This window comes from Rhamphochromis sp. 'chilingali' (genome assembly GCF_963969265.1).
Source record: "Rhamphochromis sp. 'chilingali' genome assembly, chromosome: 2".
NCBI lineage: Eukaryota > Metazoa > Chordata > Actinopteri > Cichliformes > Cichlidae > Rhamphochromis > Rhamphochromis sp. 'chilingali'.
This window is the reverse complement of record NC_137930.1, coordinates 6,127,891-6,143,179: the sequence shown is the minus strand read 5'-3', so window position 1 is coordinate 6,143,179 and position 15,289 is coordinate 6,127,891. Positions and strand designations below refer to the sequence as shown.

At 39.7% G+C, this 15,289-nt stretch overlaps 1 protein-coding gene across 4 annotated transcripts in view; it reads right to left on the bottom strand.

Annotated features, from left to right (window-relative positions):
• Positions 1 to 336: 336 nt before the first annotated feature.
• The window catches only part of mical2b (microtubule associated monooxygenase, calponin and LIM domain containing 2b), a 63,017-nt gene continuing 48,064 nt past the window's right edge, over positions 337 to 15,289 (bottom strand). For 3 of the 4 annotated variants that reach the window (XM_080876349.1, XM_080876350.1, XM_080876351.1), the window contains 12 exons: positions 12,814 to 12,966; positions 11,105 to 11,158; positions 8,717 to 8,838; positions 8,352 to 8,576; positions 7,995 to 8,170; positions 7,513 to 7,880; positions 6,542 to 6,615; positions 6,331 to 6,420; positions 3,395 to 3,488; positions 2,797 to 2,905; positions 2,650 to 2,723; positions 337 to 2,569 (listed from right to left, as the gene is read on the bottom strand). In XM_080876349.1, coding sequence (XP_080732475.1) covers positions 2,349 to 2,569; positions 2,650 to 2,723; positions 2,797 to 2,905; positions 3,395 to 3,488; positions 6,331 to 6,420; positions 6,542 to 6,615; positions 7,513 to 7,880; positions 7,995 to 8,170; positions 8,352 to 8,576; positions 8,717 to 8,838; positions 11,105 to 11,158; positions 12,814 to 12,966 — 1,760 coding nt within the window. In that variant the 3' untranslated portion in view covers positions 337 to 2,348. Of the gene's footprint in view, positions 2,570 to 2,649; positions 2,724 to 2,796; positions 2,906 to 3,394; positions 3,489 to 6,330; positions 6,421 to 6,541; positions 6,616 to 7,512; positions 7,881 to 7,994; positions 8,171 to 8,351; positions 8,577 to 8,716; positions 8,839 to 11,104; positions 11,159 to 12,813; positions 12,967 to 14,249; positions 14,448 to 15,289 lie in introns of those variants that run through there. The other variant, XM_080876352.1, reaches the window with a different exon arrangement.

The following is a 15,289-nucleotide window of genomic DNA, read 5'->3' as shown; positions in this document are numbered from 1 at the left end:
CGGTTGGGGACCAGTCTCTAAGCCTGTGTGGCTGGGGCCTTAATCACTTGATCCTACATCGTCACATGTTCAAAATGGCAGACAAGTTAACATCATGTGGTTAGTGGTCATGTGTCTGTAAAACCACAACAGCATTCCAGAAAGTTGTAGCATCAATGCCAAAGAAAACTGAGGCCCAACAGCTTTTTAAGACTGTTTATATGTCTTTATGTTGTTAAGCAGTAAGAAATAGGTTGCTTTTATAATCAACAGAGGAAGACAGAATAAAACAGTACCAAAAATCCAAAAATTCATTTTTATTTAAGATAATTTCATTTAAAAACACTCAAAGCAGCATTAAAATAAAACATGAAAGTTTTTTGCTAAAGAAAACCAAACTTACAGATATTTAATTTGCATTCATTTGTATTATAAACAAAATAACATTTAACGCCCGAGGACCGAGAGAATAGTATGGCAGTTTGCATCAGCATTAAAACTCATGTAAACACATTCATCTTTTCATGAGATGACAATTTGATGGCATTTTGACTCACAGCCCTTTACAGTGAATTGCAGACAGATTCACAGTAGTTAACAAAATGATGAATCCACTTTGGGCACGCTGCTTTCAGGATGTCACAGCTAGTGGTATGCCTTACTGGAGCAAGGCCAGAGATATCTGCAAGTTTCAACAAAAGTACATGAGAACTCCCACTCTGTGGACTTCCAGTTTTCCTACACGGCGGTTCAAAGATAGTCCAGAATGAGTGAAACTTTAGACCAAAAATTAAATTTTGTGGAGTGAAGATTTTTCCTCTTGACATTTTCTTTATGCTTGTGATAAAGGGGATCAAGAAGTGAGTAAATTTTTAGAATAGTCCTGATTTCAAATTGTAATAAATTACCTCTGTGTAACACTTGGGGACAACAAACAACATTCCAGCACTGACATTTGAATTTCACAGATGAAGCGAGCAACAGCAGCCGTTTCTAGCAGCAGTTTTCTGATACCAGTCGTCTTCCTCAACCACGATAACCATTTGATTCTTAAACACACAGAAAGTGAATCCCATGTTAAAATGTACATTTTTACAGCAATAAAAAAAACTAAACAAAAATATCCGGTTACAGCCTCCTGTTTTGGTCTTCATAGAAGTTTCTTTAATTTAATACTAGAGAAGGTTGCAGCTGCTTGCATTGCCAGGTGTCCCAACACAGGAAGCTGCTGCCCAATCTGTGTTTGCTGGGCTTTACCTTCTTTAGTTTAAGTCTCGGAACTGGACCTCCACAGTGTTTGTGCTGTCGGTGCCTTGCTTACAGGGTGGTGTAGTCTGTCCAAGAAGTTGGTGCTTTAGTTTTGGTGAGTGAAATTCAACCGTTGTATTTGTCTGTTACTTAGCACTAATTAGCTTCAAGTCTGACAATATTAGGCTAATGAATTCCCACTCCAAACAAGATCACGATCATTTTGGTTCCAAAAATTTACACAGTGGTACCAAAATGCTGATTTTGAGAATTCAACACGAGGAGTAAGCGGCCCATCCATTTTTATATACAGTCTATGCTTTTACCATTCACTGTGGACTGTCTTGCTACTGCTGTTTGCTGCTTTTTTAGCTGAGCTCCAGCCAACTGTACAATGAGACAAATAGGAATGGAACGGCTCCCCTAGATATCTGTGGTTTCAGTCTGTGCAGCAGCTCCATGGCAGATTCCATTTCTCTGGTGTTAATTAGTGCCTGAGCATACATAAATATATTTTATTTGATCCAAAGAAAAGTGAATAAATTTAAAATATGCACAAGAGTTTACAGTCACATAAAGTGACTCATAGTGAAATACTTAAAGCATTTTTCTGGTTTTATAACAACTCGCGCTGTGCAAGAGTCTCCAGAAAAACTTTTGACTCCTTCCATGTGCTATCCAGTGAAGATACAGTGTTACAGTAATAACCAATCTGTCGCAACAAGTCCACTCTTATGGCTAGCAGCCACAAATAAGGCAGTTTGGTTTGTGATGAGTGCAGGCATTCAAGGCAGTGGCTCACATTATCAGAGGTGGTTAAGCATATCATACATCAAGTTTCAGGTCAGTATCAGCATGGGACATTGCAGTTACACTTCTGAGTGTTGAGAAAAGTTGGCAGAAAAGTTATTAACCCTCGTGGCTATACGGGAAGCCATTATCTAAGGGTCAATTTCTTTCTAACACGATCAAGTCTTACAATCTTCGTCAGTGTTTCAAGATTCCTTCAACATTTTTCAGACTTGTAGCTTTGCAAAAAAAAAGCCAAAAGCAAACTATTGTGGGAACCTGTTTTCCTTCTAATCTGTCCTCTTCAGAGTGAGATCCTCGGTTTTCAGCCATCACTCCTGCTTCTCTTGGCCCCAGCTATCATCCATGCGGGCCCAGTGGAACTCATAGCCCTTGGAGAGCACAAGGCTCTCGAGGTCCCTGTCCTCAGCCCTCTCCTTGAGCCTCTGCTCCTCCAGAATAGAGACCAACATGTCTCGTTTCTCCACTGTTCTCATGATCTCTGCGAGGATCACCTGTTCCTCCTGCAGCTCTGAGGCACTCTTCTTTGTATCTAAAAAGAGTAGGAGGAAGACAGAAATAAGAGCAAGCTATATTATATCAGACTGCAGCGCTGTGTGCTCAAGGCCGTACCCTCTACTGCCATTTTGCGTCGCAGATCCTGCTGCAGCCGACTCTGTGTGTCCTCCAGCTCCAGCTCCTGAGCGCTGAACACAGGAGAAAATAGTGAGACCTCTACATGTGAGAAAAGGGAATTGCTTTCATAATGCATTCGCTTACAAGATCATGAGTTCAGACTCATAGCGTGCCAATCTGTTCTTCTCTAGGACGAGCTTAAACCAGGACTGATAGAGCTGGGCCTCGTCACTGTCGTCCGTCTGAGGAGATTCTGTAAAAGGGAAAGAGGGAACGATGTAGGGAGGAAAAAAGAGGTTTGATAGGGATCAAAAAAGAAGAAAGACATTTCAGAATTTATATCAATTATTTAAAAACCACTGCAAGAACTTCAATGACATACACATCATGTCACAGGGTCATATACTATTCACAGGAACACAAACAGAAGCTTGTATTGTAGAAAGATGAAGCAACAATAAAGTCCCTAGTGTCTATTGTGAGCACAGCCATTAACCGTATGTAGAGGCTTTTAACCAGACCAGGATTACAAGGCAGTGCTTTTCTCTAAATGGTCTGAGAAGTATGGGCAGTGCAATTAAACAGAACGAGAAGGAAAAAAAAGAATGAAGCTTTCACTGTGGAATTCCATTGAGCTGTAGAGTAGAGTGAATCAAGGTGTTATGGTACAGACTTCTGTCAAATAAAAGCAGCTACGCAATGCTGAGACTCACAGGTTTGTAAGGCACTGGTCTGAATGTACCTGTTTCTCCTCTTATGATCTTTTCTATGGCCACTCCTCTCTCCTCCAGGTCCCTCTGCTTTTCTCCGACTTCCTCCAACTGTCTCTGGATCACCTGTGCAACGCAACAACGTCGCCGTATGACACATGTAGTTAGATGTGATCAAAGGAGATTAATCAACGGAGAAATCGTTCTTTGAAATTTCTGCTTTCCCCTCCATACAAAGGATCTAAATTGATTTGTGGTGTTCACAAATAAAATTAGCCCTTCTTTCTCTGAAGTGTCCTTGTTATTCTGGGTAATTCTGAGAACTTGTAATGAACAAGTTTAAAGGCCCCATTTCTTTTATAGAAAACACTGACGTTCTTTTTTTTTTTTTTTTTTTTTTTTTTTTAAATGCAATTTTTCAATTCTGTGAGCACTACAAACAATGTTCCATTTGCCATCCTTGTAATGGGGTTTTCGAAGAAATCTCAGAGACTGATATCAGCAGGGACCGTCTGCAGGGAAAGGAATATTGTGACATTCTTTGGGAAATAAACAAGGATAACAAACTGAAGGAAAAACCTGAAGCACCGACTCTTACAGTGAGGAGTGCTTCTGTTTGTGAAAGGTCACTGCAAATAAACATTAAGCTGGTCATTTTTATCCTTTGATGAAACATTTCCGTCACGGTGGGAGTAGCCTTTTCCCGGGTGATGATGCCCTCATCCATAGGGCAAACAGACTCCCTGAAAGGTTTGATGGAGAATGGAAATGATGTTTGGGGGGGACGTGTTAGACAGCAGTCTTCCCCACTATAATAATAATAATAATAATAATAATAATAATAATAATGATGGATTGCATTTATGTAGCGCTTTTCTAGAAAAGCGCATCCGTGTGGTAGAGCTCAGGAGACGTGAAGAATCACTGCCAGCAAACATTGACGTCTGGTGTCACATGGTGGCCCACTACCTTATTAACATATGTTATATTGATTTTTTTTTCCCCAATTTGTTCATGCCTGAGTCCTTTTATATAATCAGATGCATATATATAAATACTCAAATAGCATCATTATTAAATTCCTTTAGAGCGGCTCCATTTGTTACTAGTCAAAGCATTTTTCCATAGCCTGCCCTGTTTTATTCCTTTTCATTCTTTATGGCCAAGAACCAGCTGGTGTCATATGTGAAATGAGAAAATCCTAATAAATACCACACCCAACCACCTGAAAACTGGTTGAATGCGAGCTCTAATTATTTCTTCTCATGGTTGGATTGATGGGGATTTTGTCACAACTGATTGGATTGTGAATGCAGAAAAGTGCCATCAAATTTTGATCCACCGTGCAATGCCATCTGAAAACATCTGATTAGCAACAGCTTTGGGTTTCAGCATGACAATGGTCCCAAACACACTGGCAAAGCAGTCAAAGCATGTTGGGACAGAAGAACATACAACAGAACACCACGAGTCATGGATGGGCCTCCCCACAGCCCGGATCTCAACACTATCAGAACCTAACATATTACTTATGTTAGGGGGAAACTGGCACGGGGTATTGCTGTCCTGGGGAAAACAAAGCAAATCTTGGATCAGAAAGCACTGCACATATTATACTGTGCTTTACTACTACCATATATGAGCTATTGTGTAGAGGTCTGGGGAAAACACATACAAAAGTAATACACAACCAATAACCATAACGCAGAAAAGAGTCATTAGATTAATAAATAATGCAGGGTACAGGGACCATACAAATGCACTCTTTATCAAAATGCAAGCCATAGAATTTCAGGACTTGGTGAAGTTTAAAACAGCACAAATAATATATAAAGCAAGAAACAAAATGCTTCCAAAAGAAATGCGTAAATTGTTTATAGAAAGACGAGGGGGGAGGAAATGGAATTTAAAAATACAAAGTGCTAGAACAACTTTAAAAAGTATGTCTATCTCAATAGTGAAGAAAGTAACAACATAAACCAGTTTAAAATAAAATATAAAAAAAAAACTCATTTTAAACAAATATAAGAATGAAGAAAACGGGGTTGACCCAGGACAGTAACTGAAGTGATGTTTTGGTTTATTGTGAATCTGCTAATTTACATATTCTGTCTTTTATTATATGAAAGAAACTATATTGTGATGATTTGTGTTTTGTTTTTCTTTTGTTTCATTGTTTGTTTGATTTAAGACTAAAAGAAAACTAAATGAATGAGATGAAAAATTTGTGGGGGTAGGGACTAATAAGTGTATACTTCTGTTTACTCCTTTTCAAACAAAAGAATGGAATGATATCACGAAATGATGGTGAATGTACACGTTTGAAATAAAAATGAACTGAACTATTCAAGCAGTTCTAACGGTGAGGTCTGAATCCTCTGGACAGAAATTGGGACTGGGACTATACAATGAAGACTATAGAAAAAGCTGCCAAAGAGATTTAAGACTGTTTTTGATGATACAGGCAGTCATACCAAATATTGATTATCAAGCTCAAAAGAACTGCACAGAATCTGTTTTAGACTTTATATTTCTTTGTATGTTTTCATATGTTTAAATAAAATCAATGCACCTACTTATTATAAAATTAATAAGAAACGAGGGGTGGCTCAACATTTTTGCACAGCACTAAAGATATAAATGTGCTCATAGACATAAATTAACTTTTGACTACAGCAGAAAGTTGAAACATAATAACACCTCTCTGTTAAAGTCATAACTGCTAGATATTCAGTGTCATCAGTGTGGGCATACTCTCAGATAAAAACATCGTGGATCTTTTTGAGCGAGCAGCAAACCTTTGTACTGTAAAAGCATCAGGTAAATGTAAAATGTATAACTATGACTGGTAGCAAAAAGCTCTTCAGTCAGGGGTTTTTACATTTTTGTCAGGTCAGACCAATGCACAGCTTTCCAGCACAAATCTCTCTATTAACCACAGACTGAATTTAAAAGGAAATTACGATACCTGAGCTCTGTGAAGCCTCTTTAGCTGTTCTCGTTTAGCCTGTTGGGCCACTGTCTTTTCCTGCTTCCTCCTCAGTTTCTCTGAATGCAGCTGGGACAGCAAGCGTGGAACATTTCACAAAATGTACACATGGAAAAAACCAAAAAACAAACCCAGTACACGCGGGAATAACTGGAATGTGCCGTGTCTCACTCAACAGGAATGTACAAACCTTCTGACTGGATACCAGGTTTTCATTTTCATCATCACTTGAGGAGGGCTCCTCCAAATTCTGCTGACTGGATGCTGGATATGTAAGAGTGAAAAGTTAAAAAGTGAGGATAATTAGAAACTCTTAGCATTTTAGATTTGCAAGAGGAAAAAAAAGAGCCTTTTTGGATTATACAGAAACTTTAAAAGTCAGCATGAAATTTTACTATGATAATCCCATGGATGAAAAATTCTTCTAGGTGTTCAGAAGCCTGCACTCCAAACACAAAAAATTGGCTCCAAAAAGTATGGAAACCACACAAGCATGAAGCAAATAAGCAATAAAGGGGGCCAAAAACCTCTTCCTTCTTTTCAGCAGTGGATACTGAAATTAAACATGGCAAGACTTTTAAATAAGGAGGCTTGAGATTGCTCTAAACCCTCAATTTCAGATGGCTTTCTCTATTGCTGGAGCTGTACAACACAGAGCAGAGGAGCTTAACGTGGTCATCTCAGGCACACAGCTCTGAGTGTGGGCAGTAAACCCCACCCGCCCGCTGTTTGAGCCTTCTGTCTATGAGGGGCAGCCAATTACAAGAAAGCTAGCCTAAATGGAGGGTGGTATTAAAGGAAAAGGTGCTAAAGGCTTGTTTCACACAGTGGATGACCAGATGGGCTACACTAAGGGCTAGGGTGTGCAAATCATGCAAAACTACTTTTATTACACCCAGTAGAGAAATCAGAGACCTAAAAATGAGGAGAATAGATCCCCTTTAAACCTCAAAAACACACGTTTAGTAAAACAAGGTCCTTTGATTCTGTCTGGAGGGTTTTGTTTAGTTCACTTCTCTGATCATCAGACATTATTGCAGTTGCAGCTGCCCACTGACCTGAGTTAAAGTGCGGAACTTGTAAATTGGATCAAGCTAAAGGCAAAAAATCCAGAGGATTTAAAGCACTGTTACAAACAAGCTTCGGAGTCCCTACACTAACCTTTGTTTCTGAGGTTAGAGAGGATGTTTGTGATTTCCTTTTGAACCTCCTGGTCTTTCCCTTCACTCCCAGACAATTCCCTCTTCCTCAGCCTCAAGGAAGAGAACAAGTTGACCCTTTTGCGTGCAAATGGGCCAATGTCATCAGCGAACACCTCTCCAGAGTCTTTACGGCCCTTTAAGGACACCTGCTGCAACAGGGAAGGCAGGTCCTGCCCCACCCCCCATGGATCTGCCCAATGAGCTTCACGCATGCTGGCCTGGTCCTCTCGGGATGACTCTGGCGCTATGGCACTGAAGCGTGAGCTAAAGCTAAACGCTCCCTCGGACATGGGTCGCCGTTTGCGGGGACCGTCGTGTTTAGGTCTCCTGTTAAAGCAGAGGAAAAGTATCAGAATTTAATCTGATTTGAAGCCCATAGAGAGCAGTAGAGAAGACAGCTTGGTTTATATAACAGCAAACTATGAGCCAAGTATTTTATACATTATGACTGCAGTGTTGGAGCTGCTGAGTTGATTGGTCCCGCTAAATGTCCTCCTGAAGGCGTTGGCTATAGCCTGGAAGGCTGAGGGGGATGAAGCTGAAGTTTGGCTCGGGGAAGCCTCCCCGCTCTGGATCGAGTTTCTCCGAGGCTCATCTAGTTGTGCCTCTGCCTGTACCTGATAAAACATGAGAGGAGAGGATAAATGTATTCAATATAATGTAGGATTAATTCCTCTTATATCTCTCACATCACTGTCCGTGAGCCATTCTACATAGCATAGAAGGAAAAGATGAGAAAACTATCTTTCATATCCAGGCTCATCTTCTCTCAGGTTAATAAACAGATCAAATCTCCACCTGGTCCTTATGTTGTGGTGCGTTTTCGGTGGTTGTGCTAACGGGAGTTCCCTCTGGGTTGACCTCCACGTCCCAGTTCAGAAGCTTCTCTTTGGCAGAAAAGGACAAGGCCAAGCGTTTCCTTGGCGTAGATGTTCTGCAGACGGCCGAGCGCTCCTCACTCGTCTCATTTACCTCTGGAGGATTCAGGGTATCCACTGAGGTTTTGGAACTGCTGTCCGAGTGCTGAAAGAAGAGCAGAAAATAGTCTTTTTTGTTCACACTGTGCAACGTCAATAAATTACACAGACACCCTTGCTCTTAGTTATATTCCTTAAAAACAAGACCGTTCTGTATCCAGTGAATGTAAATTAGTCATAACATACAGGTTGTTTTTCTGCTGAAGTGATCTCCTCATAGTCAGAGTCGGCTTCAGGGACGGTATCAGGTCCGTCTTTGTCCAGCTGTGAGCTTTTGGGATAGCGCTTGATGAAAAGCAGAGGGAAGGCTACATAAAGAGACACAACAGGGAACATTTTACAACAAAAAAATATGCAAATACTGCAACCATTTTTCTGTTACCCAGCAACTATTAATTTACCTGAATATAATACAGGCACGAAACACTGTCTTTTTTCTTTTAGGTTCAGCATGCAAATGGAAAATGTGAAACACATCAGACATCAAAACTTCAGCTTCACATTACTTCTTACATCTTTAAAATGTGAATGATGCCACTGAAGTGACTGACACAATTCAACAGGGTTCTTACAGCTTAATGCAAGTTGTATGAATTTTAACACCAACTTTACAATATCCAGAATTAAAGGGAAGAAGTGCACCAGGTGGCAGCTCTGAAATAAAGCCACTGTTAGCATCCACAATAAGCAGATCCGAGGTAGTGTGCTAATCCAAAATGGCTGATGTTTTGGCTTTCTTATCTGAAATGTATGCAAACGTATGTGCATCCTATGGGATTCCACTGCAAAGATTTCCACTGTGCACTTAATACAGCACACCTCTTAAAGAGTGGCTGGTACCACTTCAGTCATGCAGCAAAAACTTGGTTCAAAGCGCAATTTTCTTTCAATCTGTGCAGTCAGTACAATATGATAAATTGACCTGCATTTACACAACGCTTTAATCCTAGTCGCTCACACACTGAAGGGCACACGAGGGGCAGTTTGGGGTTCAGTATCTTTTCTAATGACAATCCTTGGAAAAGATCTTGAATAATCAGACCCCAACTTATCTTAAAGACCTCATATCACCCCAATAGAGCACTTTGCTCTCAGACTGCTCTATTGGGGTGATAAGACTGTTGGCTTACTTGCGGTTCCTAAATTTTTAAAAGTAGAATGGGAGGCAGAACCTTCAGCTTTCAGGCCCCTCTTCTGTGAAACCAGCTCCCAGTTTGGATTGGGGAGACAAACACCCTCTCTACTTGTAAGATTAGCCTTTAATCTTTCTTTTTTGATAAAGCATATAGTTAGAGCTGGACCAGGTGACTCTGAATCCTCCCTTAGTTATGGGCTGCTGGGGGACTTCCATGATGCACTGAGTGTTTCTTCTTCACTCCCTATGTGTTTACATGCCACTCTACATTTAATCATTAGTTATTATTAATCTCTGGCTCTCTTCCACAGTGTCTTTTATTTTGCCTCCCTCGCTCAGCCACAACCGGTTGTGCCAGATGGCCGTCCCTCCCTGAGCCTGGTTCTGCCAGAGGTTTCTTCCTGTTAAAAGAGAGGTTTTTTTTCCCCCACTGTCGCCAAGGGCTTGCTCATAGGGGGTCATCTGATTGTTGTGGTCTTTACCTTACAATATAAAGCACCTTAGATGACTGCTGTTGTGATTTGGTGCTATATATTATTAAAATTGAATTGAATGGAATAGAGTAATATTTAGCTTTGTCCAACTCACAGCCAGTCAGTAAATCATTTCAAACCAGTTAGTTTTAAATTTTAAAAGTCCAGTGTCTGACAAAAGTATGCTAAGATATCACAATTCAATTGAAAGATTGATTTAAGAGATTTAACACAAAGTAAGCCCCTTGTTTCTGTTAAGACCTTTTCGTAAATGTGACAAATGAAAATACCTGCTGCAAGTTATTTTTAGAAACCTGTATCTTAGGGTTCGCTAACTAACGACAGATTAATGAGTACAAGTGTAGGTGTGTAGTCTTCAAAAGCAGTGTGAGCCAAACCACCTTGAAACAGGTGGCAGATTGAATAATGCTAAAAATATATGTATGAACTGTAAGCAGCCATAACCACAAAACAAAATTATCAACCTGACACATAAAGAAGGAAAACTTTTTGTTTTCTGAGGATTTGTCAGTCATGGCTGCAGTTAGGAGGAGGAATACTGTCTGTCCATCACGTCACAGGAATCAAATCACTCGGCAGAAAACAACAAACAGCCCAGAACACTACAAAGTTGGGAAACAGTGACCTCTAGTGTTGAATACATTGGATGACAGTTTATCAACTACATAAAAACCACAAGCCTACAGTAACTGTAATTGGGCACTTTCCCCACTGACATCTGGTTTGTCACATCACGTTATTTGTGCACAGATATTGTAGAGTGAAATGTTTTATCAGTAACAGCCTGCACTGTAAAAACAACTAAGTAAAGTCTCACAACCAAACTATTAATAGCTGTCAGACAAGAAACAAGTTTTCGGTTCTCATTGAAACGATGACGACAACAACAGGAAGATTGATGATGATGGCAGAGGCAAGACCGGAGTGAAAATCTGAGCTACTCACTTGCTCGAATCTTCCGCTTCCATCTGTTGTGTTTGTGTTTGGGGTTACAGTGATCTGCAAAACAAGGGAAGAATTTCTATAAGTTGCAAAGGTTAACATTAAGCAGAAATGAATTAAACACAGAAAAAAATAAATGAAGGCTGATTAAGTGAATGTGGGGAATGCTGTCAGGTAAGAATTTGGTGTGGAACAGATCAGGTGTGGGTCACATGAAAAAGCTCATCTCACCAGGTAAGAAAAAGAACATTTTAATAATAATGTGCGACATTTTTGAAAAAGTTGGAATATGGTGTGAAATGTAAATCCAAACAGAATGCAATAATGTGAAACTAATTTAAAGGCGTATTTCACAGAAAATAGCACAAAGGTAATATATGACATACCATTTGTAAAATATGTGATATTTTAAATTTGAAGCTAGCAACGTGCTTCTAAAAAGCTGGGAAGAGCTTTTTCATGCATTCCTGCAAGCCTTTGGTTTGCTGTAAAGGAAACACATTTTGCTTCCTTTCTTTATTTTAACAAAGAGCTTCTTAAACAGGTGGAAAAATATCCATTAGAAGTGGTAATAAATGGATTTGAGTGATATCTCAAGCACATCTCATGTTGCAGGTGTTACTTGTCCTATTTAAATAGGGAAGAATAGCGAAATTGAGATGTTCTGTATTCTGCTTTAGAATCTCTTACTGGATAAGAGGAGATACTCTGCGAATACTAAGAACCTCAGCTTTAAGAGTTTGCAATGTTCATGTGGAGAAATCTATGTAGACCAGAAAAGAGAGGTTATATTTCAAAAGGTACAGATTGCTCAGTGACACTTGATGAGCTGCACATTTAAAGATTGCACACAATGTCATCCTTTTTAATCATGTGTTGGATCTGTATATGATGCGTTTTGATAAATTATGTTTTTTCATATTGTGAAATGTCCTGCGAAACAAACTAAGCACACCAACGTTATGTTATTCAAACGTCGCATGAAAGTTCTGGGAAGTTTTGTGCAGGTAAACAGCTTAGTTTGCAGGACTGTGGTGAGTTCGCAGTAAAGCCCTGTGTTGGACTGGTAAGGTCAGAGTGTTGGGTTACATCAAGTGTAGCACAGATTCATTTACATTTAAGTTGATGATGCTTGGATTCATTCACTGAACTCAGTCGTTATAACAACTTAACGTCTGGTGTAAAGACAAAATGGAACAGAACTGAAACATCTGCTTACATCTGGTTGAATTCAGTTGTGTAAATCCACAAAGAGTGTCTGCACTCACATAATAATATTATATTGTATTATATTAAAAAAGCAGAAAGTCCAGTTCCTGTGTCCTTTTTCACTTTTACTTGAGCAACAAAGTTGAACCAGTGCTTTAACTTTTACTGGAGTATTTTTCAACACACTTCTACTCACAGTATGTCTGTACTTTTCCACCCCTGATGTGGACAGACTGTTACAGTGGTGTGGGACAAAAACTATAAAATCAGTCACACCCCTGTCTCCCACACATAACCGGAGGAGGGTCTCCAACACAAACAAAGTAAAGTCACGAGTTAGAGTTCAGCCAGTTTGAGATTCTCCCTCAGGGAATATCATGCTATGAATGAAACAACAAACATAAACTTTGGGGATTTAAAAAGCCATCCGAGCAACTGGAAATCGTTGTTTTTCCTCCAGCCTACCATCCTCATTTCTTCAAAAAAAAGAAAATCGCACTGACCTTTGGAAGAGTCCTGGCTTTGACCTTTTGCTGCGGCGGTATCTTGCGTTTTGGATTTTACTAAACAGGAAGCATCGTGAGCTTCCACTGCCACATCCACATCGTCGGGAACTTTTTTATCAAGCGGTTCAGAGAGTGAACTGGAGGCCTCGTCTGCAAGTAACAACAGTATGCAGCCATTACATTCAAGTTCGTGTTAAACTAATCAGCGGTGCAATGTTATTAAACAGCGCGTTTCATGCCTGTGATCTTAAGAACAGACTTAAGAACTTCAGCACAAAAAAGTTGACAGTTACAAGAACTGAACTACTAGTCCTGCATCTCAAAGTAAAGATGCTAGGCGCTAATTAAGCATTGCAAAATTAAACAGAACTATTCTTAAATTCAAGAATTTAATCTGAAGCATATTTTGGCTTCTTAGGGACACAGAAGCTGTTTAAACACACAGAGTGAGACGAGTTCAGTCAGACAACCAGAAATGTGCTGCTTCACGCGCACACGACTGGTTTGTTTAAGCTGCATTTTCCCATCTCTCCCCAATTTCTACATGCAAAATATCTACATGGACTGTTGAGCTCGAAGCTTGAACGACTAACTACACAGTGCTGCTGTAAGAAGTAAAAGGTAAAGGTGAGTGGTCTGACTGAACTGCAACTTCACAGAAAATCTTCATTTCCATACAGGCATAGATAAAATACACAGTCACATATTCATGAGTACTCACAGAGTAACGAAGTCAACATTGTACAGAAGGGGATTCCACTTGGTAACAGCAAAGAAATGAAAAGATGTCGGTATAACCACAGGTATAAATGGGCCCCTAGGTATTTTTCTTATTTTTAACACTGATGGCACCAGTTATCCATTTTTGGTTTGGCTCAAAAAATTTACTTGAAAGGTTTGGGATCAAGTGAAAGTGAAACAATAATAATAATAATTTAAAAAACAAAAAAAAAAAAAAACCTTTAAAGCTAGGATTCAGAGATGTCAAATTTGAAGGAAAGGACAGAGAAGACCCGCTAGCAGAACCCATGAGAAAGCTAACAGAAGATTCACTTCAATTCTGTTTAGGTCTTGAGCTTTTTCCAATTATATGCAAGCTTTTGCATGAACCTTGTTCTTCCTTGTTTGCCTTTACAGTTATTATTGTTATTAATAGCCAGCATTTTTTGTCACCTTCTCAAAAAGCTCAAGTTAATGGTTAACAAAAGCTGTGATCGTGAACATGATTTGTGTGGGTGATGTTAGCATAAAAGAAAAAAAGATTTCCTATAAAAGAAGTTGTTTGTTTTTAATTTAACTGCTCAATTATGAGACAACCCCTGTTCAACTGTAACAACAAATGATGACGCGAGTAATTTATGCAATCAAACTGATTTATTTTGAAATATATTTACAGCTTATAAATATCATAAATTAGCATTTTTACAGGAATTCTCAATGTGGAAAAAATAAGGCTGGAAGGCTGCGTTGAGATAACATAACTGCGTAACACAGACAGTAGCCACAAGAAGGTCTGTGGCAGTGTGCAAAAAAACCAAAAAGCTGCTACTGGGCTGCTTCACTCCTGAGCAAAGACTAGGAGGTACATGAGAGGGACCTGGAGAGGGGCTCTGAGGGGGGGAGGCTTCCTTCTGAAACAGAGGGAACCACAGACAGACCACAGACATGTGGACACGTGTTACCGTCGAACGGGCCTAAGAAGAAGGGAGGCTGCTGCTGTGTTAGAGAACAAATCAATCCAGGGGCATTCACGTCGGTGCTTGGTGTTAGAGGAGTGAGGGACAAGCAGAGCACAACATGAGCATTACGAGGGTTAGCCTGCGCAAACTGGCTAAAAAAAGGTGCTACATATGCATCCGTTAACCATAAGATTATGAAGTTTAATCCAAGGTTTTTAAAAATAGTGGACCTGCAACATTAACCTTTATATGTCCCTTCCCTTAGGTGAACAAATCCAATTAAACCACTAAAAAATAAAAAGGTTAAATTAGATATTTCTATGTATCCAAAGTTTAAATACTTCAAAGAGCAGGTAGGAGCCTGTGTCAAACTGATACAGTCGGCCAATATCAGCCATTAATCCTGAAGCTCCACCAGTACTGGTGTCTGTTGTGTTGCATTATCATATGAGCTTTGGTATCATCACACAGTGATCTGCTCTCTCTGCACCGTTTGAAATTTCTCTCAACACTTTGTGCAGCACATGTAGCACCACGGCTGAGCAGAGAGTCAATCGCCATGTTTCAGTTCAATTTCTGCCTCATTTGTGAAGTACAGTGGTAGAAAGTTGAACAATGGCCCAGCACATTTAATGGGGACCAAACATCGGACACAAAAATCCACCACTGGTTTAACTCTTATATTTATATTGGTCAATAGAAGGCTACATTAAGTTAGCTTATTTCATCTGTAGGCTCTGTGAAGAGAATCCCTACAAATGTTGTTGGTCAGCTGACGTCAAACCAATAGCGCC